This window comes from Lissotriton vulgaris, chromosome 6 (genome assembly GCF_964263255.1).
Source record: "Lissotriton vulgaris chromosome 6, aLisVul1.2, whole genome shotgun sequence".
Lineage (NCBI taxonomy): Eukaryota > Metazoa > Chordata > Amphibia > Caudata > Salamandridae > Lissotriton > Lissotriton vulgaris.
Genome location: NC_141694.1, coordinates 1,629,800,351 through 1,629,827,581, shown reverse-complemented (window position 1 = coordinate 1,629,827,581; position 27,231 = coordinate 1,629,800,351). Strand labels below are relative to the sequence as shown.

At 44.0% G+C, this 27,231-nt stretch overlaps 2 protein-coding genes and 1 non-coding gene across 3 annotated transcripts in view; 2 read left to right on the top strand and 1 right to left on the bottom strand.

Moving 5' to 3' along the window:
• ABCG5 (ATP binding cassette subfamily G member 5) overlaps nt 1-16,983 on the bottom strand; it is a 131,057-nt gene extending 114,074 nt beyond the window's left edge. Inside the window, exon 1 of the mRNA XM_086927799.1 lies at nt 16,409-16,983. Coding sequence (XP_086783925.1) covers nt 16,409-16,554 — 146 coding nt within the window. The 5' untranslated portion in view covers nt 16,555-16,983. The remainder of the gene's footprint in view (nt 1-16,408) is intronic.
• Nucleotides 5,758-5,864, top strand: LOC147709230 (U6 spliceosomal RNA). The gene has a single exon (XR_015296938.1). It is a non-coding gene; the product is annotated as a U6 spliceosomal RNA (small nuclear RNA).
• Nucleotides 16,900-27,231, top strand: part of ABCG8 (ATP binding cassette subfamily G member 8) — a 202,601-nt gene continuing 192,269 nt past the window's right edge. The window contains exon 1 of the mRNA XM_086927798.1: nt 16,900-17,374. Coding sequence (XP_086783924.1) covers nt 17,297-17,374 — 78 coding nt within the window. The 5' untranslated portion in view covers nt 16,900-17,296. The remainder of the gene's footprint in view (nt 17,375-27,231) is intronic.

Genomic DNA, 27,231 nt, shown 5'->3' with positions numbered 1-27,231 from the left:
TTTGTAATGGTTTGCGATGTAACAACATGGTCGTTGTAACAACCACGATGCAATGGCATGCGATTTATCGCATGCCATGTAAACGATGTTTCCCTTAAACATAAAGGTGTGCATCCTGTCATTCTCATATCGATATAGAACTAATTTTGCCCCTTCCAACAGTTTGCACCCAGGAAGATTAGGAGGACATATAGAGTTTAAAGCAATAAAAATAACATCATATGAAGGGCTATTTGGAAACATCCAGTACACAAGAGGTAGTCAGTTTGTGTTTTAAGTGCTGGTAAAAAAGTCTATGAAGAACTCAAGACTAGTGAATATCATTTTTATTTGGTGTATAACTGACATTGGACATTTGTAATTTTATAACAACTATTTTACAAAAACAGTGGATAGAGTTGATACAGAATATGCAAATTATTTGGATTACCGCATGGAGGGTGGGTGTTTTTAGAAGGCATCACAATGAGTAGTCTGATTTGTTTTTCTCAAGAAGTGGTGTTTGAATTGGTAGTTAGAGTCAGGTGTAAAGTTTCTATCTCACAGAGAGGGTGGTAAATAGGTGGGGCACTAGTTTGTTTGTTGTGCACTCGCATGGTGGTGTGAGAAGGAGGAGATCAGCCAGTTTAACTACCAGAAATAGTGTTCAACAGATGCAGGTTCAGAAGAAGGCTATGGGTTTAACAACACAATCCCACTATTGGGGTTTAATTTAGCACACATTGGGTGGTAGTGAGTTTCCCAAAGGGTTTTGTTTCCAAAGGTTTTTATTTATGATGTGGAGTAAGAGAATGGTTGGGTTAGATTAGTTATGGGAGTTTATGTATTTTTTTAACCAAATGTGTATGAATACAGTTTGGAAAATGGGTCTACAGACCATTGATTATGTTGCGTGTCAGAATTTCACAAAGATTGATAGTGGTTTTAATTCAAATTTATAGCTACCCCGACAAAGGGCTGTCCAGCCCGAAATGCATTGGGCTATAATGAACATAGCTGCCCAGCATTAATTTTATATACCCATGTCCTAAGGAAAAAGGCCCATATAGCCATATCTGCAGCATTTGAAAACATTGGGAAATACGTAGCCTTTTTATATGAACTGAGAAAGGAATGATAAATCGATTAAATGGAATAGAAACGTGGATATTTATGGAGTAAAATGGATGACTAAACTGACAACGAAGCTTGCTGTATATTTTTCGAATAGGCTGTGCGACAGGCGGATAGAGCGTAGTGTTGCTCCACATATGCTGAAGTCAATAATTTCTATGCCTTTTTTTCAGAGTGTTTAGTTCATACTTCTTTGTAAAATGCTTATATTGACAGACCCGTTCACAATGTAAGTTACCTTGACGGTTTTCTTTCTCTATTTCTTAGCAGTCTATGCAGGAGGTTTTGTAACTTCTTCTGTTAATATATTTGTGTTATTAAAAAAGGAATCAACTTTCCCATTGATTTCTGGACTACTAAACTTATAGCTAACACAGCCATAACTCAGTTTCATTACAAGATGGGCACTGACCCATCGTGTGCTTGGATATTGTGCGGTGACAGGATTTTGAGGAATACCAGTTACCATTTCTCCAAGGCTTTCATACTACATTACACAATATTTATTTTCTTCATCTTTATGGTTGTTACAATCACTTTTGCACAGGGTTTATTATTAGATTCTTTAACTAAAGACATGGCCGGGCGGCCATGATCGTGACTCCGTGAACGGGTTTCCTCTATGTTCTATCAGTTGTTATCTCATCTCATGGAGGCAATCTTTTCTGCCTAGGGTTATTCTGAAGCTGATAAACATTTCTTTCCTTGACCTTTGCTTCCTTACACAACTTCCTTGTATATTTTCAAGGTTTTCTTTTGAAATCTTTACAGTACATTACAATAATTTCAAATTAATTTGCATTCTCCTCTATAGTCTCCATGTGGTTGTTTAAAGAGAGCATCTCCTACCCCGTCAATATCATTATCTTTTTAAGTATGCATTTGATTTTTCTCAAACTATTCATTTTGAAATATTTTATTTTCAATAGTGCTGATTCTAAGGGATGCAAAACTAAAAAAATAATACAAAATTCCGAGTAAGAGTGGTATCCATTTCAGAAGGGAGAATTCAGAATACTTAGAAGTCATAAACATAAAGGGGCCGATTATGATTGCGGTTTTTCCGCATCCTCTGGGCCGGCGGAAGCCACCGCCGGCCCAGAGGATGCGGAAAAACCGCAGCGGACTGACCAAGGACCCACCGCCACATTAGGATGGCTGGTGGGTCCTGGTTTCCGTCCGCAGCTTTTCCGCCGCGGTCGGCTTACAACCGCGGCAGAAAAGCTCTGATATGGTGACGGTGTCTCTCAGACACCGTCCGCCATATCAAGATGGGCTTTAAAAAGTGCTTTTCCGCGGCGGGTTTTCCGCCGTGGAAAAGCATACGGATCTTCACTGCGGGGGCCCGTTGCGGGCCCCCTAGGTGAAGGGGGGGTGGTGGGTGCACATGGGGGGTACCTATGGTACCCCCCTGCATTTGCATGCAGAAAGCGGCAGGCACCGCACGGTGCCTGCCTCTTTCTGCATGCAAATGCAATGCGTGCATTTTTAGCATTGCCGCGGGTGCAGCTTGAAGCTGCAATGTTAAAAATAGAGGATGTGACCGCCAGGGTGGCGGTCACATCCTAATTGCACAGGAGGGAACTCCGCATGCCATGCGGAGGTTCCCTCCTGCTCTGGGATCCTAATCGACCCCAAAGATTGGAAAATATTCCAATTATAAAAATCTGATTGCAAATATTGTAATGTTTAGAAGAGCTAGAGATAAGGTAATCATGAACTAAACCTTAGACTCACTAAAACTTGATCAGCTATAATAATCGGAAATACAGAAAACAGAAATAATTAGTTAATGGCAACCATGGTAAGAGCTTGACATTTTTCTCTTTAAGTATTTGTTGTTTTAACAACACCCAGATAGCTGTTTTTTTGTTATTCGTCATTCTTCTTCCCACAGTTTTCCATGGACATTTACTGGGGAAACATTACCAATTCATGGTTTTTCCATACAACTAAGAGAACCTAATTTGTGTATCTGGCTTGGGTTTTTAGTAAAGGAATAACAGAATATTGAGTTTGCGGAAAGAAATACTTGAAGATTGGGCCAATCTGTTCTTTTGTTCTCAGGTTTGACTCTTGTTATTTCTGGCATGGCTCTTTCCTGGTTTTCTGCTTATCTTTTTACTCTTTCCACATCTTTCATGTCTTTTTGCAAGCCCATCTTCTCCATGAAATTTTATAGATTTTATTTTGGTGGAGAATAGTTCAATTGTCCTTTTCAACACCTCTGTACTGATATGTTCTGCTTGTGTTCCTATGATTTTGCTCTGTACAGCATATAGCTGTACATAGTTTATAAATACAATAACATTTAAACAAAACTCAACTTTGAAAATGTACTGGAAACTGACCCTTTTATTTATTGCTCATATTTTTGGAAACCTTGATTACCTCCTCGTTAGTCTTCCTCGCCACATGAGTTACATAGTGAGCTTCAGCTCCACACCAGAACCCTCCAAAGCAAAAGTTAGCCTCCCATGCCTCCCATCCCTTCCCAAGATGGCCGACCCTTTACCACCTGACCTCTATAAGAGGTGGGCCGGCCCAACCATCAGCCTGTTTTTTTTGTTCTGCGCGTCATTACTCTCCAGATGCGTCTTCAGGTAAGTGGTTCCTGCTGTTGCAGGAACATGGGTCCTTGGTGGTGGTCCTGCGTTAGCGGACTCTGGGGCTTTTGGACCTCTCTCCTTCCTTCCCCCGGTCTCTTTTGGGGCTGGTTAGGCTCTGCCTTAGCAAGCCAAGGGTCAATAGGGGGGGCGGGCGGTGTGGTCTGGGACTCTGTTGTTCTGCTCCCATTTGCCCCGTGCCTCGCACTGTCTCTGTTATGGCTTTGCTTATCTCCGCGGTGCTGTGGCTCATGTACCTGGTTAGCTCAGTTGAGCATCGGGTTTTTGTACTGGGGGCCCAGGGTTCGTGTCCCTGTTCAGGTGGCTTGGTTTGGGTTGGGGTATGTCTGTTGCATACTCTTTATTTTTCCGATCGCTGTCTGCCCCTCTGCTGCGCGTGGTCCAGCGTGTGTTTCAGTCCTTGCTTTTTTGGCCCCCCGGTACTCCTTCATGTAAGCAGGGCTTGAGAGCTGTGATGCTTCTCTTGTCCTCACCACGGGTAGACGCATATTGGCTTACTGACTGTCTGACCCCTGTGCGCGTGGCCTGCCGCGCTCTGGCTTCTTGATTAGGGAGCATTGATTTTGTCGAGTCCGCTTTCCTACAGGCATCCCACGAGTCTGTTAAAAGGCTGAATCCCGCTCTCAGGAGCTTATGGCTTCGGATCCATACGGACCGTCAAACATGTTTTTAAATGGGTCTGGGGCTTTAATGGAAATCCCGGCGGTTTGCCCTGCGAGCCGCGGCTGTGCCCCCATTACATTTGCGGGCCCCTGGTGCACTCACCGTTTCAGTGTGCGCTTCCTTCAGGTTGTGTTCTTTTTTTTTTTTTGGGCGGTGCTCCCTGTGATCTCGGTCCGTTGGGGCTGGCGGGCGGCTGCGGGGCTGTTCCCTGTTCTTGCCGTTTGCCTTTCCGGTGCTGCTCTTCTTCCCGTGAATTTCCCGCGCTGGGCGGTCCGGGTTTCTAGGGGCAGGGTGCCACTTGTCCTCGCATTTTCTGGCTCTGCCTCCGAGGGGGCGTGGCCACCTCCGCGGCTGTGTGTGCTCCTTCTCGCTTCGTTGTGCACTGTCTCTGCTGTATGCCTCGGGGATCGGTGTGAGCCGTGGCATCCCTCTTTAATGGCCTTCACTGTTCCGCGGCTGTCCTTGCAGACTGGGGAATTTTGGGCTCGCCACTTCGTTCTCTGTAAAGACCCGCTGGGTTTGCGCTCTGCTGTCGCTTTTATAGGGCTCCATTTGCTGCTTGTGGCACTACTCCTGGGGTCCTGGTTGGGTGGCCGCCTCGCTTCTTCCTGTGGCCTGCTTCGTGTCACATTGTGTGTGGCCTTGTGTGTTTTTTTACTCTGGTTTCACGTGTGCTGGGTATTCGCCTCCTGCTTGTGCTCCGCTTTGTGGGTGCTCTGTCTTGGAGGGTCCTCTGCTTCCTCCTTTGGTTGCTTGGTTCCCTGGTTTGGCGCTGTGTCCTGGCGGTTGTGGTGGCTGCTCTTCCTCATGTTGGTTTTTTTGCCGCTCCTGCTGTCTCATTGTTCGTGGCGCAGCATTGGGCTTTTCCGGTGTTTGTTCTCTCTTCTTTTTCTGCCTGCTAGGGCTCCTTTGGGGGGTGCTTCTCGCATTCCGTTGGGGCTGTGTACTGGTGGCTCGGTGGTTTACTGCTTCCACTGTGGGGGCCTGTGTTTCGGCCTCGTGGTCACGGGCTCTGCTCCTGGCGGGTTCTCTCTGCCTTTCTTCCTTCTGGGGTCGTTGTTGTGTGTCCCTTTGGATTTGGTTGCGCTGTTCGTCTGTTTTTCAGCGTTTTGCACTGGCCTGGGTTCGGGTCCTGCTTCTGCTGTGCCCTTGTCCCCCGGCATTTGGTTTTCGGACGGTGTTTTTCACCTGCTCCTTTGCCGGGCTCCCCTTACTCTCTCTTCCTCGTGTGTGGTTCACATACTCGGCGGGTGCTCTTGGGGCGTGCTCGCTTCGGCTGCCCCCTGGGCGCTCTGGGGTTGCCAGTTTGCCAGTGGTTGACACGCGTATTCGTTGTGTGTTCCATGTTTCCTCAGTGCTCGCTTCAGCGGCACATTTCCTGGTGCTGGATATATGCAGTGAGGATTTGCATGGTCCCTGCGCTGGGTTGACACGATATTTTGTGTGGGGTTCCATGTTTGGCGTCTCCCATTGGGTTGCTCTCTCTGCCTTTTTCGCAGGGTTCCTTGGTTTGGCTTGGGTCCATGGTGCTTTGGCTCGGTGGTGTGTCTTTTACCTTGAGTGGTGCCCGCCTTTCTCAGGCCGGGGTTCGGTCCCTGCCGTTGTTCTGAGTGTGTCCTTGTGTGGTGCATTTATGGATTGCTTGTTTTTCGGCGCCTGTGATGTTGGGTTGTGGGGCCTCTGCTTCGTGCTTGCTGTGTTGCCTTCCGGGCTTTGGGCCTGTGGTCCTTTTGTCCTGTGGACTCCTGTCCCCGCTGTTTTTGTGTGGGGTTGGTCCCGGTTGGTTCCTTGTTGTCCGTCCTCCGGGGTTTTTCCGGGGACTGTGGGCTACGGCTTGTCTGTTGTGGGCTTCCTGCTGTTGGGGTCTGTCCGTCCGTCTCTGGGCTGCGTCAGTGTTTTCTTGCTGACTGTTTCTGCTCCTGGAGGGCTCTCCTTGTCTTGTCGGGGTCCGCTGCTTTGCCGCTCCCCCCCTGTCTCGGCGGGCGGCTCTTGCGTCTTTTTTTCTGTCGGCTTCCTGCTATCTCCTTGCCCCCTGGGGGTCGGGTGTTTGTTGCGATCCTTCTCTTCCGGACTTTCGGTGCCCTTGGAGCTTTGGCCCTTTGGTGGCTCTGCTTCCTTTGTGTGGTGCCTGCCTGGTCGGTCCGGGGTTTTGGGCGCCTGCCTCTTTGTTGCGGGGTCGCTTTGGCGGTTTCGCTGATGCTTTCTCTCCGGGTCCTGTTCGTGGGTTTTCCGGTTGGGGATGTCTGCCTTGGTGGGGCCTTCCTCTGGTCGTGGTTTGGGTCTTGTGGTCTGGCGGTGTTTTCTCACCCCTGTCTGTCCTTGCGATGATCCTCCCCTTCCTGTTGGTCTCGGTACCTCTGGCCTTTTTCTTGGTTCTTTTTCCCCCGACTCTTCCTGCTCTGTCTCCTGGGTGTGCTGGGTTCCTCCTGCCCATGTGTTGGTGGTGCCTTCCTCTGGCCATGCTTGGGTTCCCGGTCTGTGCTCGGTCGGTGGTTTCCCTGTGGTCGTTTTTCCCGTCTGGCTTCTATTTTGCCGTTCCTTGGCTTCTCTGGAGTTTTCCTCTGCCTTGCTGGGGCTTGTTGGTCCCTGTTGGTCCCTGTGGTGAGTTTGTCCCCTGCCTCGTGCTCCGGGGTGTGTGCGGGGTTCGCCCCTTTTTTGTTTCTTTGGCGCATTGGTACTGTCCTTGCCTGGGTCATTTTTGGCTGTGGCTTTTCTGGCCCTGGGTGCTCATGTTCTCATCGCCTCTCCTCCGGTGGTTTGTGGGTCGGGCCTCTCTTTGTGCCTGGTTCGGGAGTCTCCTGGGTCTGTCTGGCCCTGTCTGCATCCTTTGGTCCTCCGTTTTTTTTGGCTCTTCGGCCTTCTCTTTTGGGCTCCCGGCTTTGCGCTTCCTGGGGTCCCTTTGCCTGCTGGCTGTTTTTGTTTCCGGCGGTACTATGGGATTCCCTGGAGGGGTCCTGCGCTTCCGGTGTGGGTGTGTCCTCGTTTCTTTACCCTGGTTTTGGGGTCCCGGGTCCTGTTGGCTCTGGTGGCTCCCTGGGTATTTTGTCATGGCTCGGGCTCATCTTCGCCCTGCCCTTCTGTCCTTCACGCCTTTGGTGTGTTGCTGCCACGCTCCTGTGCCTGTCGGTTCTTCTTTTTCTCGCTGGGCTGGGCCTGGTTGTGGGCTGGCTGTCTGTTTGCCCGCCTGGGTGCTCTCCTCGGCGGCTCGCTCCCTTCTTGTGTTTCTTCCTGGGCCGGTTGCTTGGTCCCTGTGCGGGGTGTTCCCGTGCCTGGCCGATTGGCTTCTTTCTGCCTCTTCTTCTCCCTTCTGGCCGTGGGCGGGCCTGTGGGTTTTCAGTTTTTTCGCCTTTACCTGGTTGGTTCTCCTCCGGGTCCCCTCTGTGTCGTTTCTGGCTCCTTTCCTGGGTGCCTGCCTGGGTTCTCTCCTTGGAGTCGCGGTCCCTTCAGGGGGTCCTTTGTTTGACGGGGGTTTGTCCCCCTTCTGTCTCTTTTCGGCTCCCTTTTCCATTCTTCCGGCTCTTGCCTGTCTGTTGGATGGCTCTCCAGTTTTTCTGGTCGCCCTTGCGGTGTTGCTGTATTGGGCGGCCTGGTTGTCTCTTTCCACTGGTGATTTTTTGTTGTTAGGTCGCTGTGGTGGGGATGTCCTCTGTTCATTCGGTTCCTCTCTTTGGCCTTTTGCTCCCCTCTCACTTTGTGCTGCCTGTTGGGCTGCCCTGGTGTGTTGGTCGGGCCTGCTCGTTTCTGTTCTGGCCCTGGTTGCTGTTGCCTTTTTTTTTGGTTCCGTGCGGTCCAGTCCCGTGCTTTTCTCTGCCTTCCTTCGGTTGGGGCGGTTTTCCTGGCGACTCTTGGTGTCTCTGGGGTCCGGTTTGTTTTTCGGCCTTCCCGGTGTCTTCGGTCCCGGGTTGGTTCTCCTACTCGTGGTTGCCTCTCTCCTGGGTGGTCCTTCCACTCGTACTGGTCTGTTGGGTTTGCCCTCTTTCGTGGTCATCCCCTTCTGGTCTGTTGGTTTTTGTGTGTTCCATGAAGCCGCTTGGCTTTGGTATGTGCTCACTATGTAAGTCATGTGGCGAAGAAGACTAACGAGGAGGTAATGCCCCGGTTACTTACCGGTAATCTTCATTACTCCGAGTATAGTCTTCCTCGCCACATGAGTTCCCATCCCTCCCTCCCTGTCTGGCTATCGGCTTCATGTTTGTGCTTGGTGGTTTCAGGCTGATGGTTGGGCCGGCCCGCCTCTTATAGGTGGTAAAGGGTCGGCCATCTTGGGAAGGGATGGGAGGCATGGGAGTCTAACTTTTGCTTTGGAGGGTTCTGGTGTGGAGCTGACGCTCACTATGTAACTCATGTGGCGAGGAAGACTATATTCGGAGTAATGAAGATTACCGGTAAATAACCGGGGCATTCATTTTTCTGGCTTTTTTCTTACAAATGAAAACCGAAAAAGGCAAGAAATTTGAGAGTACACTAACCTGTAATTGTTTAACGCATATGCTGATATTACAATAGCATAATTAAGTGGAATGAAACATGGCTAGAAGCATTCAAAATTGGGTAGCTTTAGAGGATATAGTTTATCATAAAATAAACTTTGTTATAAAACTATACAACTGGTGTATCTACTCCGTCCGTTTTCTATGTTTATATTCTACCTCTGTAGGAAATATGAATAACATAAAATATCCATGAGCTTTATAAACTGCAATCTAAACATAAGGCACTACAAAAACAATTTGAGTTTTTCTCAGCATAATCACTGTGGGCATATAGGGCCAGATGTAGGTAAATGAGATTTACCGATTTTTAATTACCGAATTTTACCGATTCGGTAATTAAAAATCGGTAAATCTGAGGGGTGGATATGTAGGAACATCCAGATGTTCCTTTTACCGAATCGGTAAATATCTGCATTTACCGATTCGGTAAATACCGACCGGTAATGCCCCATTCATTCCTATGGGCTTTGAAGCCCATAGGAATGAATGGGGCATTACCGGTCGGTATTTACCGAATCGTTAAATACCGATTCTGACAAGGGTGCAGGGGGTGTCACTTTGACACCCTCTAGCACCCCCCAAAAAAGGTTTGGGGGCCATGTGGCAGGCATACCTGCCCTAAGGGCAGGTCTGCCTGTCATATGGCACAGGTGTGCATGCACACATGTGCATGCACACCAGAATCGGTATTTTACCATCAAATAGTATTTGATGGTAAAATACCGATTCTGTAATGCTTGTGGGACTCAGAAGAGTCCCACCTACATATCAATTTTACCGAATCGGAAAAAATACCGATTCGGTATTTTACAGAATCGGTAAATTTACCGATCGGTAAATTTACCGATTCTGTAAAATGCAGGGCCCTACATCTCAAATTGCATTTACCGGTCGGTAACGGCCGAATTCGGCCGTTACCGACCGGTAAATGCCTACCTACATCTGGCCCTAAGTGAATTCAGTTAATAAGATCAGTTCCATTGCCCTTTTAATTGTATTGAGTTTCACAAGTGAATTGTCCAGTACAATACTTGAAATAAAACAAACGTGAATATTTGGCACTATTCATTTGTTGGGATTTCAGTGTTATGTAATGAGTGCCACAATACGTGCTTATGAAGTGACTAGTATGCTGGTGCACTTGCTCATTTAAAAAATAAAACATATTTGAATACATTGAAAACTTTGACGTTTTGAAACGCTATTTTGATTGAGTGTCTCATACGTCCTTTCATTAGAAGCACGGAAAGGTTGGCATTCATTTTTGTCTTGGCCTCCACAATGTGGATCTGCCTGCCTTCACACATTTCTGCCTCATAGAACCTACCTCAGATATTGAAAATTACTTAAAGATGGCTGTTCACCGCTAATTGGTGAATTTCAAATAGAAGAGTGCACCCCATTCCTTTCTACCAAGAAACCAGTGGGGTGAACATGTGCTCTTCAAAGGCAGAGCCATACATAGATACGTCATCATTAGGAATGCTTCAGTGCAGGAGAGAGCTGTTAATTCTCCTCTCTCCTGGAGTTAATGATGCTGAGGGTCCAATTATCTATGAGAGTGCAGGATTGATGTGGTTCATGGCTGATTCCTGAGAATCCACTGAGAAATGAGGAAATACCAGGTGAATATGCACAAACTGGTATGATTCCCCTGTTATTATTTGAAGGAGAGATATGCAATAGGTACACTGATGGCAGCTCCCCTTGGCAACTATGTGACTACAGGAGGCTCGCTCTGTCTTTTACTGACAACGGGGAACTCCACAGAAGATCTCGACTCATACAGAGAGTAGTATATGCTTCATGCATGAATTTGTGTTCTTGCATGGTGGGCATGAGCGGCCACAGCTAGTAGGAATCCTGGTCCAGAAGAAAACCACAGACCACCTAGAGGGCAATACTTCCTGGCTGAAACATGTCAACCAGCAAAGGGAGCAATAGTTAGCGCCAGTATCTCCACCTTCCCTGCTTTAAATATTGTCAATCTTTTAATAATTCCTTTAATAAACAGGTTGATCATATGGGATTTTTAATCACTGTGTCAGGATCCCTCATCTCATAACCCATAGAATCCATCACTTCCAAAAAATACTCCCGGCCCGTCAGGGAGCTCATTCATCCCATAAATAAGTTTCAGGCAGATAAGACAACCCAATGATGAAGCATGCCATCGAGGTTAGTGGGGGAGGGTTCCTCTTAATTTTTATTAAAATCCTCATGACACACAGTCTATGTAGAAAAGGGGGTCCCCTACTTTGGCACTACCTCAGTTGGGACCACTTCACCCAGATAGCCTTTTTGATTGTTACTCCTCATTCTCTCCCTCCACGGTTTCTCATGGACATTTACTGGGGAAACATCACCAATCCATGGTGTTGAAATTCCCGCCCTATGTGGAATTCCAAATCCCTCGTAGGCCCTAGGGCTTATGTTCACTGTAGAACTGGCTAACTCATGACATTCTCTTCTTCTTTAACTTAGGTTCAGTGGGTCGGTTCTATTCTAGCCCTGAAAGGACATAGGCCCTCAAATGGAAGTTTTGTTTCTTACCAATCGGACTCAGTGTAACCAAAACTGTTTTTCTCCTTGAACTAATTCCCCTTTGGTTATAGGGGATTTTTAACAGCTGTTTCCTTTCCTGTAGCAACTCCTTGCAGGATCATAGTAAATGGGTGATGTTGCCCTGGCCATTTTTGCACCGGCTACAAGATGTTGAAGTTGGCTCCCACGTCCATGGTGGAAGGTTCTGGGTGTATGGGATCAAGCCAAGGCGGAGCTTTAAAACAATTTTCATTTCTGTGTTTTTGGGTGACTCAAATTAATATATTTTTGGGGGACTAAGATCTTTTAATTGTTTAAAGTCATCCAAGCCTGCGATCTGGCTGAAAAGTCTGCTTTGTCCTCCACCAACGACAGTTTTTTCAAAGATTTCCAGACTCATTTCTTGAAAACTGAATGATGACTCTGTATGTTCCAGAGAGCCAAGAGTCCAGTGCTTGCTTGCAAGAGAATCCTGAAGGTAGCTTCTTGCAGGAGAATTCTCTCTCTGTTGGAGATCTTGCCATAGGAGCTAAGTTTTAGAGGCCGATGATCTGATCTTGTTCCAGCAGATGATGTATTCTCCGTACCTGACCCATGATTGCTTTAAGAGGCTAAACTACAGCCTTAGTTCCGCTGAGGAGGTGTAGTTTGGAAGGCTAAACATAGTTCTATATACTTCTACTAGTAGACTGCCAACAATAGGATTGCTGATGGACACATGCTTCTCTTAAACCTTTTTTCTAGAACCAAATTAGCAAAACATGACCACTTCGCAGCCATGTGCTAATAAATATCTTGAGTGTAATACATAAGTGTGTTGGCCTGCAGGTTTAGGGATACATGCATGATTTAGGAAGTTTAGAAACACTCCTACTCTTCTAACTGTTTCTTAAACCCAGCATGTTTACTGTATTGCATTGTACTTACATCTGTATGGCGATTCATACTGCATTATGAGGCGCAAATGTTTCGCTTTTTTTTTTTACATATATTGCCTGTTGGTTCAAAATTTCACATGGGTGCTTTTTTATCACCATAATACATATTGTAAGGGTGTGCTATATTTCCCCATTTTTTGAGAAGTAAGTGATCTTTTGTGATAGCAACAATGAATATTCCTATGCCAGTGCCACCCCGAGTGACGCTGGGACCAGCGGGGTTTATGGTCTGATTGCCCCCCACCTTTTATTTTGGCACTTTTTCTTATTCACACCATGGGAAACATTAGGCCACATCTGACATACCCAAACAGTTGTCCAATTCCTCTCTGTACAATAGGTGTAATTAAGAAAGAAATAGAGTTAGTGGAGCGACGCCTTTCAGTTGCCCAGTACCAGAACTTAGTGGAGGATCTTCCATCGGCTGAACTGCAGCCAGCAGCACTGTCTGCAATGTTAAAAAGGCCAGGATGCGCCCGCCAGTATGGCAAGCAAACTCAAACAATGGTAGAGGAGGAAAAAAATATCTAGATAATTAATTCATAGGGGACAACTAATTCTCCTATACTGGTGGCACAAGTCCAGTACCTTACTATTTAATCAACAAGCACACCATCACAAATATTGGAGAACGTGATTATACATTTTAATTATCATAATCACAAGAAAACATTCTTCAATACATTTCAGTCAATATCAAATTTATATTATACACAAATATACATATATGTGTACACAACTATATACAACAACAAGGGACAAAATACACAGAGGTAATACAAACAATACTTAATTACAAGTAAATCCATCTTCACCCAGAAAAAATTATTGAAGCAAATGCTAGGTGTCCTCCTATTACTTCTAGGAAGTACACTCTAAGGTAGCCAGACACAATTGGTTCAAAAACAAACAATATAGAACTTAAATGTAAAAGAAATTGTGTCAAAGAAATATAATTCCACTTTAGTTAAAGTTTGAATCAGACTCCTCTTAATGGAAAGTGTCTGGCGGGTGCATCCTAATTGCAGTAGTGGGACAGCTGCTCATCTGGCGGGCAGTGCCAGCACCTCTTAATGAGCCCCTTAGTTCCACGATAAAGAAATCATGAAAAATAGCACCAGTGGCGCAATATCTAATCTATCCCAATTTATTTAAATTGCTTGATTTTAGAAATAATGCAATATTAGGCCTTTCTATTTCATATGACATCATAAAACCCCTCAATTCTACAAGAGAAATGCATTGAGCATACATATATGTTGAAGGTGTTTACAATGATGTCAAGATCACAGGTTCAAATCCCAGCAAGGCCACTTCAGCTTTCCAATGTCTGAAAAGTGAGTGTCAACACTTTGCAATATAAAAATGTCTGTTATGGATGGTGCAGAGAGGCTATACAACTGCAGGATGAAGCACTACATAAAACAAGACATTCTCATTATTTTGTCCTTGGTTAGGGTTACAGGAAGGATGCATGTTGCACATGAGAAACTAATACAATTGAGCACCAGTACATATGGGGGCTTATGTACAAGCCCATTGCGCCGCTGTTGCTTCACTTTTTTGGGTGCACCAGGGGCGCAGTGTGCCCGCCCATATTTATAAGGCCATATAAAGCCACGCTGCATGGTTTTTCATGGGCTTTTTAAATATGATCCCCTTTCATGCATTACTCTGCGTGAAAGGGGCATTCCATAGGTGTTGCTGTGGGTGATTCCACACAGCATACAATGAACCTGACACAGTTCCAGATTTATAAGATTTTGTAAACCTGGGAATACATCAGTTAGCTTTTTTTTTCATAAGAAAATAGATGACATTCAAACATCCTTAGTTCCTTCGTCTAGTACACTTCAGATATGTCACCCCGCAGACTTCTGCTGGCGTTGTGAGAAATCTGGGGGTAAAAATGGATGACTGATTAGATATGAAGAAACAAGTTCAATCGGTCGCAGGAACCTGCTATGGCATTCTGAAAATGCTCCGAAAATTTTTGCTGCTTCTATCACTTTCTCATAGAAGGACTGTGGTCCAAGCTTTCATTACCTCGAGGCTGGACTACGCTAATGTCCTCTATCTGGGCCTTCCAGAGTGTTTATTGAATAAACTTCAAGTCGTTCAGAATGTTGCAGCTAGATCCATTCTTATGCTGAGCCCCAGAGCATGGATCTCTCCTCATTTAAAGAACCTACACTGGCTGCCCATTTGCTGCAGAATCCAGTTTAATTCGTTGACACTGGCCTTTAAAGCTTTGCATGAGACAGTAGCACATTATATTAGGAGACAAGTGACTTTTTATACGCCCGGCAGACTCTTAAAATCATCCCAACAGCATTTGATGAGCGGGCCTAAATTTGCACGCTCCCGCAGAGGTGGACGTTCTTTTCAAGTACAGGTAGCTCATCTTTGGAATAAGCTACCTACTACAATAAGACAACTTACAGATGTATGGCTGTTTAGGAAACAACTCAAAACCTGGTTATTCCAGCAATAATTTCATCATGAGAGTCGGTCCTGTTTTTCGGTAGCGTTCTGTTCTGCTTAGCGCCGGGACACTCGATGGAGTAGCTGTGCGCTTTACAAATCAGCAATAACATAACATAACGTCTGACTCCAACACTTCCCCAGGGGAGGAGCAAGGGAGGCGCAACGAGGAGAAATATGTTTATTTCTCCTTGTTTGTCGTTTTTCTGTGTGTGCTGCATTCTGCAGCCACCATATAAAGAGGAAAACACCTCTGGTGATTGTTATTGTGCATGAAGGTGCCACTTCCTGCATAAAAACAATCACCATTACAACGCAGACACACCATTGCCCCATGGTGCAAGTGTGCCTCTGTTGGAGCATGGCAGACCTTTGTGCGCCAGTGCACGGGAAAAGGACAGGAACGCACCTTATGTTGTAGATAGGACTAATTCCTGCCCTTTTCTTTTGAGGCAGGACAACGCAACAGGAAGGCTTGCTGCACTGCCGAACGTCAAAATATTGTACATTAGGCCCTTAGAATGCATATTTAATGTTGATCTCCATATTGTTTTCTTAGAATGAAAACGATGCACAGACATAGTTGTCAACAATAAATTACCACACACAAAAGATAAGGGGTAGGAGGAAATAACGTCCCACTTCTACCTCCTGCAACAACTTTATACACACAAATAGAAGGGGGACTTCATGTTAATGATTGCTGTGATCTCAGGTTGGGGGAAACACCCAAGAGTCCGCGCAGACCAATGCTGGAGGTGGAGCAATAGGGAGGGTGAAGACAATACAACTCGTAAGTAGAAATAGTATGGGAACAATAAATTAAACAAAAGAGATGAAAGTACCACAAACGCGTTCTTCATTTGATAATTTGGCCTGACAGCTGGGTGGCTAAAAAAGAATACCCTACACTGATCCAGAATTAGGAATGTTACACGTGATAATGCCACCTCTTGAGAAGCGGAAGCTATTCAAGGGCATTTAAAAACTCTGCTCTGCTATAATCATCATTTAAAAAAATGCTCATAAAAATCAGCGACCGTATAAAACCAAAAACGACATGTCTCCAATGCTCGTTTTTTTGGTATAAATATTAAGAAATTATAACACTGACAGGATGACTCTGATTTAAACGCTCACTGGTAACATATGTGGTGGTCTGGAAGTACTAAGTTCAAACCCTGGAAACACTAACTCAACCTTCTTTAGAGCTATTATTTACAGTGCACAGAGATGGCAGAAGTGGGGTATGAAGCACTATGTAAGAAACAAGCTATTGTATGGAAACACGTTATTATTGTGAAAAGAAGTGCACCTCTTCAGGTGTCGTGGTAAACGTTCTGCGGGGGTTGGTTCCAGACCATTCTTTGTTTTGAAGGCCAGGATTCATTTTTTAAACCTCTATTTTCCATTACTGCCCCGAACGGTAGGTACTCTTCATTTTATTGAGGTGGGCTGGAGTGTACCACAGACTGGTCCAGTCTCTTTTTGCCAGATGTTTCATTAAAAGTATCCCTAATGTCTTCCTAGAATACGTTTTTCTTACCTGACAGTATAGGATATTCCACGTGCACCGATGCTGCTCCTTGAGCCTTCCTCTGTACCCCGGACCCCTGGCCTGGAAGCCATCGCCAGGCCCCCCGCCGTTCTTCCCCCATCAATGGTTTTCATCACCACCGGCGAATCCGACATCTTGGTTGCCAGCAGGTGAGTCTCACTATTCAAGGCAGCGAGTCCGTGTGGAGCTTCTCACTTGAGAGGATGGCTCATCTAATCTCTGGCCCCCAGCAGTAATTCACTGCGCCTAGAGGCCCTTCTCGTGCACCCAACTTGGCTGCGGTCTTTTACGCACAGCTTTCTTCCAGTCTGAGCGGGGCGCGTGGCTCCTGGCCCGGAACTTCGAGCGCTCGCGGCACCTGCGGACCTTTCAAGAATCCATTACGCCGTGGTCACCACTGAAGGGAGTCTGTGCTCCAATCACTGATTAGAACACACGAGGCCGTCCCGCCTTCCCGCACTGTGACCTTCACCCCCGTTACTCTCCAGCAATATTGGACTGAGTCTCACTGTCGGGTCAGACAGCTGGAAAGTGCGCAGATTCAGCGAGAGCCTTATGTTTCCAATGGGATGGGTCGGTTTTATTTAGAAACCTGCATCCCAGTTATCTGATAAACCTTTAGACTCAGACACACAATAAATCTCGTCAGAATGACTACCGCGTGCAAGGTTACTTGTGTGGCTGTGCTACACAGAAGTGGCATTTGGCTTCTGCGTGCCCACAATGCTGGGCTGTGAGGGATAGACCAGAGCGTTGTACACTCAATGCTTAGAACTCCCATGCCAAAACTTGTGGTGGACTCCCACACCAAGGTCCTCTGAGAACAGCCAGCTCTGGAAGCCTGTGGGAGACCAGGACGGAGCAAAAGCGATAACAATGAGCGACAAGTTTCAAATGCCATCTGAAAGCGAGCTCAGAAATCGGGGGCCATGTTTACCGGAGCCCGATTCGTCGGTGAGTAAAAAGTCTGTATGCGTGCATGCACTTTGTGTGTTTGTGTATATGAGTGCGTGTGTATGGTGTGTGCGTGTGAGTATGGACAAGAGTGCATGCGTATCTGTGGGTGTTGTTTTCCTTATTTTTTAGAAATTATGTCTTCTTCAAACTTCAATGCATGTTAGAGAGGTACGTTATAATTCCACTGGTTGCATACGTTGGAGTCCCAGAGCACAGATGTGCAAAGCTTCTCAAGAATAGACGGACTTGTCCTTTTTTGCTTTCATGGTTTGACATGCAGTGAACAATCACATGTAGTGATGTGGGAGCAGGACAAATGTCTTCAAGAAGACATCGAAGTCTCCTCTGCCCGAATCAGATACCATTGTTAGTCATTATAAAAACAATATATACATTACTGCGCACAACATATGTTTAAATTCAGTGGACCTGACCACAGGTGCAGAGCATTAGAAGCCACAGCACTTGCCCAATACCCATTAGTTATTTAGATACAGTTTATCTAGGGCTTTAAGTGGACCAGGTCCTGCTGGTACTCAGCACCGGCAGTTCCAAAAAGCAGGTGCCGAAACGGGTCCCTATCGGGCTCTACATTTTTGTCCTCACCCTCAGGGTCAAAACAATTATCTTAACTCTGCAACTGTACCACCCTTCACTGCCTTTGAGGTAACTTTAAAGAGAGGCGTTATAGTTCCTTCACAGTCTCATGATTTTAAAATGGAAGCATTTTCAATATTATATACAACGAAGCCATAGTTGTTGCTTATTTATCTTATGCAACTAACAACCATTGGCAAAGCCAATACTCCTGTCTTGTTGTAGGTGTAATGTTACTTGTTGTATTATACATCTGGATGTAACGTAAGAAACAGTAAAATACCAGACGTGTGGCACGCTATGCTAAGCACAGATTTTTAGTTTAGGTGTTTTAAGACACTCCCTTAAGTACATCGGCCACGCCCCTTTGAGAGACACCCCCAGTTTTTTCATCCCACTTAAAGCCCTGAGTTTTTCTCTACATTTTAAATGTCGAAACCACTTCTTCTCCCAAAGTTTAGGTCATATTAGATACTTTCACTCAAATTCCAAAACCTCATTGGCTGTGTCGCAGTGTGCACTATGTTGAGCAGTGCTAATGTTGTTTACATTACGTGTAATACAGTGAGGTATTGTTTGGTAAAGAAGGGGACCCCTACGGTAAACAATGAAACTTGCTAGCAGTAGGGAAAATTACAAATGGGGGAAAGACAGCGGCTAGGTTCAAGTTATACAATCATATGAAGCATATCGAGCCATATATTTCTTTATATAATCCTTTAAAAAACATAATAGAGTGCACTTTAATAAGCATATACACATGACCAAACAATCTATATATTTTTTAGAAAAAATATTTTTATTCAAGATATCTCATTGGTGAGAAAAGTATTCTTTTGCAAAAAATGTTTTTAAAGATGTACATTTGTTTATATTGAACATCCATATAAACAAATGTACATAAAATTCTATATTTTATACAACTTTCAAAAACATTTTTTGCAAAAGACGATTTTTCCACACTACTTTGGGCAATCAATGAATCTCACAATGTGCCACACTACTCTGGGCAATTAATGATCTCACAATGTGCCACACTACTTTGGGCAATCAATGAATCTCACAATGTGCCACACTACTTTGGGCAATTAATGATCACACAATGTGCCACACTACTTTGGGCAATTATTCTTATGTGTGGTAAACTTCACCATATATTCTTGAGATAAACTAAACGAATTCTTAAACACTGACCTTCTACTTACATTGCTGAAAATAGAAGATATCTGCCCACTGTTTGATAAATACAGTGTCCTTAACTCAGAATCATTGGTATATTTATTGCAGTTGCTTTCCATCAGAAAACATTTTGTTGGTAATTGTTCCATACGTATTGATGAGTGGAACACTCAAGTACTGCAAGTTTGGCTGAAATAACAGGTGAACTAGAAAAAACGGGTGCATTTCTTGCCAAACACAGAAGCAAAGTTAGTGGAGGGGTTACCTGCATCTACCTGAACCACAACATGTGGTGTAGGGAGGTATGGGCTGCCCAGCGGGGCTCTGATTGGCTTCCTGCTGCTTATGGCATCATCACTAAAGGATGGCTGCTTGAGTGCAACGGTATGGTGTTTGCTCCTTTCGGTATGATACAGTCTTGGCACGTTTCCTAGGGTATCGATTAGTGTGATTGCATGCACATTCAAACGTATGGACGACTCGGCACCCTCTTTAATAGGGTTACCTGAAACACAATGAACCTATTCCTTCCCACAGGCCAGGCATTGACAACTTTTGATGGCTCCAACTCAGCCTGCGCAACAAAACTGTCAAATAACTTTACTCTTGCAGAAAGCTAGTGTGTAAATCAAATGCTGATATTTGGGGCTGCAGGGGTGTAACTATTATTAGTACAGCAAGTTAGTGGCATCAGGGCTAAGAGGTTTGCAGGGCTAATCACATCCCACATATTTATGTTTTTATTGCCAAACTGCAGCGTGAGGGCCTTTTCCATTGCTTTCATTAAGACCCATGAGCCCCTTCCAATGCCTCTGATATTAAGGCAAAGGGTTAGGTAGCTGTAAAAACAGTAAGTTACCGTTACTTTGCAGTTTTTACATCGTTTGTCATCAGATCGCAGGTAAGTACATCAGGATTCTTTACATCGAGAGAAGGATTCAGTACTTTAATTCACAGGCCTTGTACATTTTGATACCCTTAACTGTAAATACGTGTGTGTGTATCCACTAATAAACATACATTCTGTTAAGGTTATGTCACTTATAATTGTAATGTTAATTTAAAATAATTAACATAAACGTCTGTATCTAAAATTACAATTACAATATAAAATATATCAAGCTCTATCAATTGATGAGCCATAAATCCAGCATGATCCAATTATTTTCCATAATCTTCTTTATTAATAGATATTTGAATACATATTGTACAGTTTTTCAAATGTGATATTTAAAATGAAATACTTAGGCTCCAGGAGTAAATATACCACATTTGAAAAGAAAACCAACCTGTAAAGTTTGTATTCAAGTATTTATTAATGAAGATGACGGGAAATATTTTGATCATGCAAGTTTTATGGACTATGAACTAGCATGGATTATACATTCTAATGTTATTAAAACAGACCTTTTATGTTAAACCTCCCAATATTAGCAACGTGTTCATAGTAATTTGATGTCAGGCTGTTAATCACTTGTTTCTTATGAAGAATCATTGGGTTTCCCTTACTGTGATATGTAAACAAATCTCTCAATGTATTATTTTTATTATTTTTACCAGATAGTGAGGACAAGTTCAATCATGCGGCAGGGGAGGACCAAATTATACAGCACCGTTGTGTAAATTATGAGGCAACATAAGACAAATTATGTAGCATAATGCGGCACATTTTATCATAGTATTACTTCATTATTTTGTTATTTGAACATTTGTTAACACTGCCGGGGCATTGGTTGTACCTGGTTAGTACTAGTTTAACACCCAAATGTAGAAATAAGCAACAGAAAGGTGACCAGCTAACTTTTGCAAAGGCCCCTACCCTGAATGTCAAGTTCAAGTTGCTGAGTTTTTAAAAATGTTTGAACCATTAAGCTAGAAGCAAACTTTTTGTTGTTGTTAAAATCTGCAGATTGTGCATCAGATGATGAATTATGTGGCTAATGTGGCAAATTAATAATGATGTGTAAAACGTCGCAGCCGCACAATCGCATCGTTCCAGTGCAGTGCATAAATGAAAATGCAGGCATTAATGCAATGTGTTCAATACAACAATGTTCTTGCCCCTGTTAGAAATGGGGGTCTCTAGTTGGCAGTGCATGCACCCTGTCCAAATAGGGACCCTTCCTTCTAGTCAGGGTAAAGGGATTACACACTCAAAATAACCCCTGATCATGCCATTGTAGTTTGGCATGAGCGGTCGGGTCTATCTCAGAGGCAATGTGTAAAGTATTTATACAAAACGCACACAGTAACACAATAAAAACACTACAAATGGACACCACACCCGTTTCGAAAAATACATTATCTTTATCAAACCACACAAGACCAGAACTAAAATTATGACTTTTTAAAGGTCTGAAGCAATTCTGTCGATAGAATTCTACTCAATGAGAGTTCTACGTGAATCGTGACCGTGAGACTGATGCAGTGGCAACGCTAGACAAGAAATTCATTTTCTTTGTTCCTCCAAAGAGACTAATCAAATTAACACCTCTGCTCCTACTTGGTGCTGGAGATATCTTATTTGGGAATCCCAGTAAGCCATTGATTCTTTGACCAGGGTCAAGAAATTGCACAAGAGTTATTTTTGTGCAGAAGAGGGTCTCATAACTTAAGCAATGTAGACCGAAACGTCAAAGAATAATCAATTCTTCTCTTTAGTGATTGTTAAATTGAGTTACCTTTGAGTGCTGAATCCTATGTATAGAACAGACTCACTGTATTGATTACATAGATAACCATATATTGATAACTAGGATACCTATTTATATCTAACTTATATGCTCTCTGTTGTCAATGTTTGTTGAGCTTTTTCGTTGTTATTTCTATACCCTTATCTTTTCTTACTTATGATATCTGAAATATATTTTTCTACTTTGGTTCACCCGGCTGGTATAATTGATTTACTAATTTATTTTGTACAACTCATTTTGAATTATTCCATCGAGTGCTATTAGATATCACTCTACAGATATATATATATAGAGCTACTCAAAATTATTTTGATTTAAATAAATCCCCTGTAGGCATCTTTACCTTTCTAACTTTGATACCTGTCCACAAGGGTTGATTTGGTTGCCCAATGACCTACTACGCTTTCTAAAAGTGGCATTTTCAAACACACAATTTAAAAAACACCTTTACAAGAAGATGTATATTTACATTCTGAGCTAAGAGAGTCCAAACTCCAAATCTCCAGCTGTTCCCAATTGAAAGTTACACTAGCTCATCCTTGCAATAGTGAAAAATGAAATTGGCAATATTTCACTATCAGGACATGTAAAATACACCAGTACATGTCCTACCTTTCACATGCACTACATGTAGTAAAAGGGAAGGTTACATGTAGTAAAAGGGAAGGTTAGGGTCTGACAAGTGAGTGCACTTGCAGGTCGACATGGCAGTTTAAAACTGCACTCACAGATACTGCAATGGCAGGTCGGAGGCATGTTTACAGGGATACTAATGTGGGTGGCACAAGCAGTGCTGCAGGTCCACTAGGTGCATTTGATTTACAATCCCTGGGTACAACAAATGCACTTTACTAGGGACTTACCAGTAACTAAAGGATGCCAATCGTGGAGTGCCAATAAGAATTGCAGTCTACACAGGGAGCACTTACACTTCATCACTAGTCAGCAGTGGTAAAGTGCCCAGAGTACATAAACCAGCAAAAACGAAGTCCAGCATAACATAAAAAAATACTGGAGGTAGAGGTAAAAGACAGGGGCAACCATGTCAAGAATGCCAGATTTAACAGCCCCAACACACTGACAAGATCAAGCTTGGACAAATCCAGGAATGTCTGCCTGGCTATGCCTGCTTTAATGCAGCTGTTGGTGTCCATTCTGTGAACAGCGTTTGTCCAAGAAGGAAACACAAAGGTTTGTAATTGTAAAAAATATATATATATTTTGAGCTTGACCACAATATACAATATAGGTCAGCTTTATTTACAAAAGACTTTGTAGGATAAAAAACAGACTGGTACTGTATAGAGGAACCTAAATTGTCAGTGTATTCCCATTTCTTTTGCATTTCCCAGGAGGATTTGAAAGAAATGAGGCATATGCAAGTGAACAATTTGAGCTGAAATCTGTAACTGCTTGTGAATTGGTAGACAATTGTTTCAATCATAAATTGAACATACCCACTCATGCTAAACAACAATTTATAGTCAAACAAGCTATTTTGTAGGTACTTTAAAAGGGTTATTTTAGTTTAATACGAATGAATTGATGTGACCACTATGCATTAACAACAAGTGTCACAGATATTGTCCAAGAATGAAAGATGGCTGTTTCTTTACCACTTGCCTTTCTGTGCTCCCTTTCTCTACTAAAGTCATCTATACAGCATTGAGAGCTGGTTAGGTCTATTACTGCGCTATACAAAGTACATTTGCTCCCTCCCTTCAAAGTGCGAATTTAAACAAGCATTGGCAAAGTCAACATGTAACGCTTTTTTATAACAAAAGTCCTTCTTCATTCATAGTTTTGTATTTCAGGTGCATTTGTATAGCACTTAATAACCTTAAAGAGGTGCCAAAGTGCATCATAGAACATGTAATACGTTGCACTGTTATGCAGTGCCTAATAGATGAATGCTAAATTGTACTGTAGCCTATGTGGGAAGTGTTTTTTTTGTGCCATGTGTGAATGACAAGAGTGATGTTCTTATAAACGTGAGGAATAGAACATATTCACTTTATGTTAATTTGTTGTTGTATATGAGTATTGTATTGAGTTTTTTTTGTTTTAAAGGATGTGGGTTGTTAGTGTGGCATATGTTGGAAGTGTTTTGGTGTCATGTACAAGGAGTAGTGGAATGAACTCATTGTGTTGCTACAATTGTCATGTAGAGTGTTGTCAAGTGTGAGCAAATTGGAATGATGTTCACATGAACGTCATTTAGGGCTCGCCTGGGGTCGCATCTGCAACCCCTGACTTGCCCCTTGCGACCCCTGTCCTCAGAGGTGGAAAAATCAGTGGCAAGCGCAGAGGGGCGGGGGGGTCTGCATTCTTACTGTCTGCATGTTTTTCATTATACTAAAACTGAATGATAATTATTTACTATTAGTGTCATAAAAATGGAGCACACTTCGGACCTATGGTGACATCTGTGGTAAGTAAAAATATTTTTAAATGTATGTTGTATGCGTGCTTCCAGGTGAGAGTGTGTTTAAGTAAGAGAGAGCATGCATATGTATGAGAAAATGTTTCGGAATGTGTGAGCATATGTGTGTGAGTGAAAGTCATGTGACAGGAAGTGAGAGGGATTGTGTGAGATTGCTGCCCACATTTACAATTCTTTGACACAAGACTACACTGCCCCATGGTTGCTTCACTACTTTGCATCAAAGGGGAGAAAAAATGCACCATATTTAATAAGATTAGATACTGCAGGGTACTGCACATATCCATGTGCCAGAGTGAAATGTGTCTCAATCTTTAAAGCATAGGTGTTGTATTGAAAGAGACCTCCTCCAGTACAAAAAACGGCTTTAAGACTTTTTCCACGTTGTATGTGCGCTGAACAATGCAGCACACATGCAAAAGTGGAAAAATGAGAAGAAATTAAAACTTTGTTATGCTTACCTCAAGGAGGCACAATATTTAGTGAAAATTCGTGTTTACCAATGTTTGTAGATAGACATTTTTGTCAGCACCCATGAATGGTGGCTTGGACTTCCCCCTTCAATCAATCAATCAAACCGCATTTTTATATTGCAGCACTGTCACCCCTAGGGGTATCTGGGCGCTGTGGGTGCGACGCCTCCATCGATAAGCCAGGTCTTGAGTTTTTTTCTGAAGCACACCAGGGAGGGTGCTGTTCGAAGATGGAGGGGCAGGTCGTTCAAGGTCTTGGCAGTGATGTAGGAGAAGGAGCATCCTCTGCTGCGGCTGGGACTGATGCTGGAGGTGTGCACCTGGGCCAGTGTGGAGGAGTGCAGGTGTATTGCGGTTAGATGGAAAATTCAGTTGGTGGTTGATATAGGCTGGTCCTTGATCCTGTAGAGCTTTGTAGACATGTGTGAGGCTCTTGAACTGGCATCTCTTCTTAATGAGGAACCAGTGGAGGATATGGGTCAGTTTGGGGAGATCCAGGATGAGTCTGGCTGCTGCATTCTGTATGGTTTGGAGTATTCTGAGGAGCTGGGTGGAGATGCCGGCATAGAGAGTTTTGCTATTATCGAGGTGACTGCTGATGAGGGTTTGGGTGATGGTCTTTCTGGTGTAGACTGGAATCCATTTGAAGATTCCGTGGAGCGTGCAAAGGGTGTAGAAGCAGAAGGAGGTGGCTGCATTGACTTGTTGTTTCATAGTCAGTTCTCTATAGAGGATGATGCCTGGATTGCGTGCATGGTCTGTTGGTGTGGATGTAGTTCCGATTTCTGCTAGGCAACAGGTGTGGTTCAATATGGAAATGCTCTTCCTGAAGATTAGTGCTTCTGTCTTGTTGGAGTCGAGTTTAAGGCAGTTGCCTCTCATCCAGTTGACTATGTTGGTCAATAGAACCTCAGAATTTAGTTCTGGTGGTGGAGGGGTGTTCGGTGAGCAAGAGGATAAGTTGGTTGTTGGCTGAGTAGAAAATTATGTTGAGGTCGTGGGATCTGATGATGTGTGTGAGGGGGGTCATGTAGGTGTTGAACAAGATCGGGCTGAGGAATGATCCTTGGGGTACCCCACATATGATGTCCTTGGGTTCAGAGGTGAAGGAAGGCAGCTGGATGCTCTATGTGCATCCTGTAAGGACGGAGATGATCCACTTGAGAGTATTTTGCTGTATGCCGATGTTGTAGAGTCTGTTGATACGGGTTTGGTGGGATACAGTGTCAAATGCAACAGAGAGGTCGAGGGGAATCACAACCACAGTCCATCTGCAGTCAAGGAGGGATCTGGTGTGCGTAGTATCCTGATTGGGAGGCGTCAACTAGGTGGGTTTGTTTTAGGTATTCGGTGAGCTGTTGGTTGATTGCCTTTTTAAGTACTTTGGCTGGGTAGGGGAGCAAGGAGATTGGTTGATAATGTTTTAGTCTGCTGGGGTAGGCTCAGTGTTTCCTTAGGATGGGTCTGACCACTGCGTGTTTCCATCTGTTCGGGAAGGCTGCTGTGGCGATGAAGGTGTTGATGTTGCTGGCGAGCTCCATACTGATTTGGTTGTTTCTGAGGTTCAAAAGATGATGCAGGCAGGGTCAGTGGGTGCCCCAGAGTTGATGGATGGCATGATGACCGTGATGCTCTGCGTGGTGAGCGGAGACCAAATGGTGATCATTCAGCCGGTGTGCGCTGTTGATCGAGGCTGTTAAGGTTGAGCACAGTGGGTAGAGGGTCGAAGTTGTTGTACATGGAGGCAATCTTGCTGTGGAAGTAATCCAAGAGGGTGTTCCAGAGTTCTTTGGAGGGGTGGATTGTGTTCTCTGTGGCTGATGGGTTTGAGAATTCCTTTGACTGTCCTTGATACAAAATAATGCAAATTAGCGCATAGCGTAACTTTGCGGTATTACTATCCAATGCGAATCCTCAATTGCTGTGATATTAAGTCATGTGACATGCCTTTCTGGAAGAAATCAGGGCCAGGGGTCATATGGTGTCACTTCCCGTCATTAAGGTGAAAGGGCATCTCATGCACCTTTTGCTATCCATGGTTTGTTGGTGAATTGACGCTGATGGCTGTAGAACATGTAATAGCAGTACATAGGGATTAGCGTACCATCTTTGAGAGGGCATAGGTTTCTCTTCTTGGTCAGTTTTAACCAGCAGAGGATTAGCCTACAGGAATGCCTTTATTACAGACACCCACAGTAAATATTTCAGAAAGTCCACCCAGCAGTGATAGAAGAGCAATCCGCACACATGCACGTGATTAAAGGCAGTCTGGAGTGGGTTAGGTCCATTAACATGCTCTGCAATTGTGTTTACTCACATCTTCAACGTGCCATTTTAAAACATGCAGTGGTTGAAGGAGGCTGACCCATTGTCCTTCTTTGTATTATTATTATTTGTATTATTATTATTATTGCTATTCTTCTTATCATTATTTATATTATATCAAATGATTCAAGCAGAAGAAGTGAT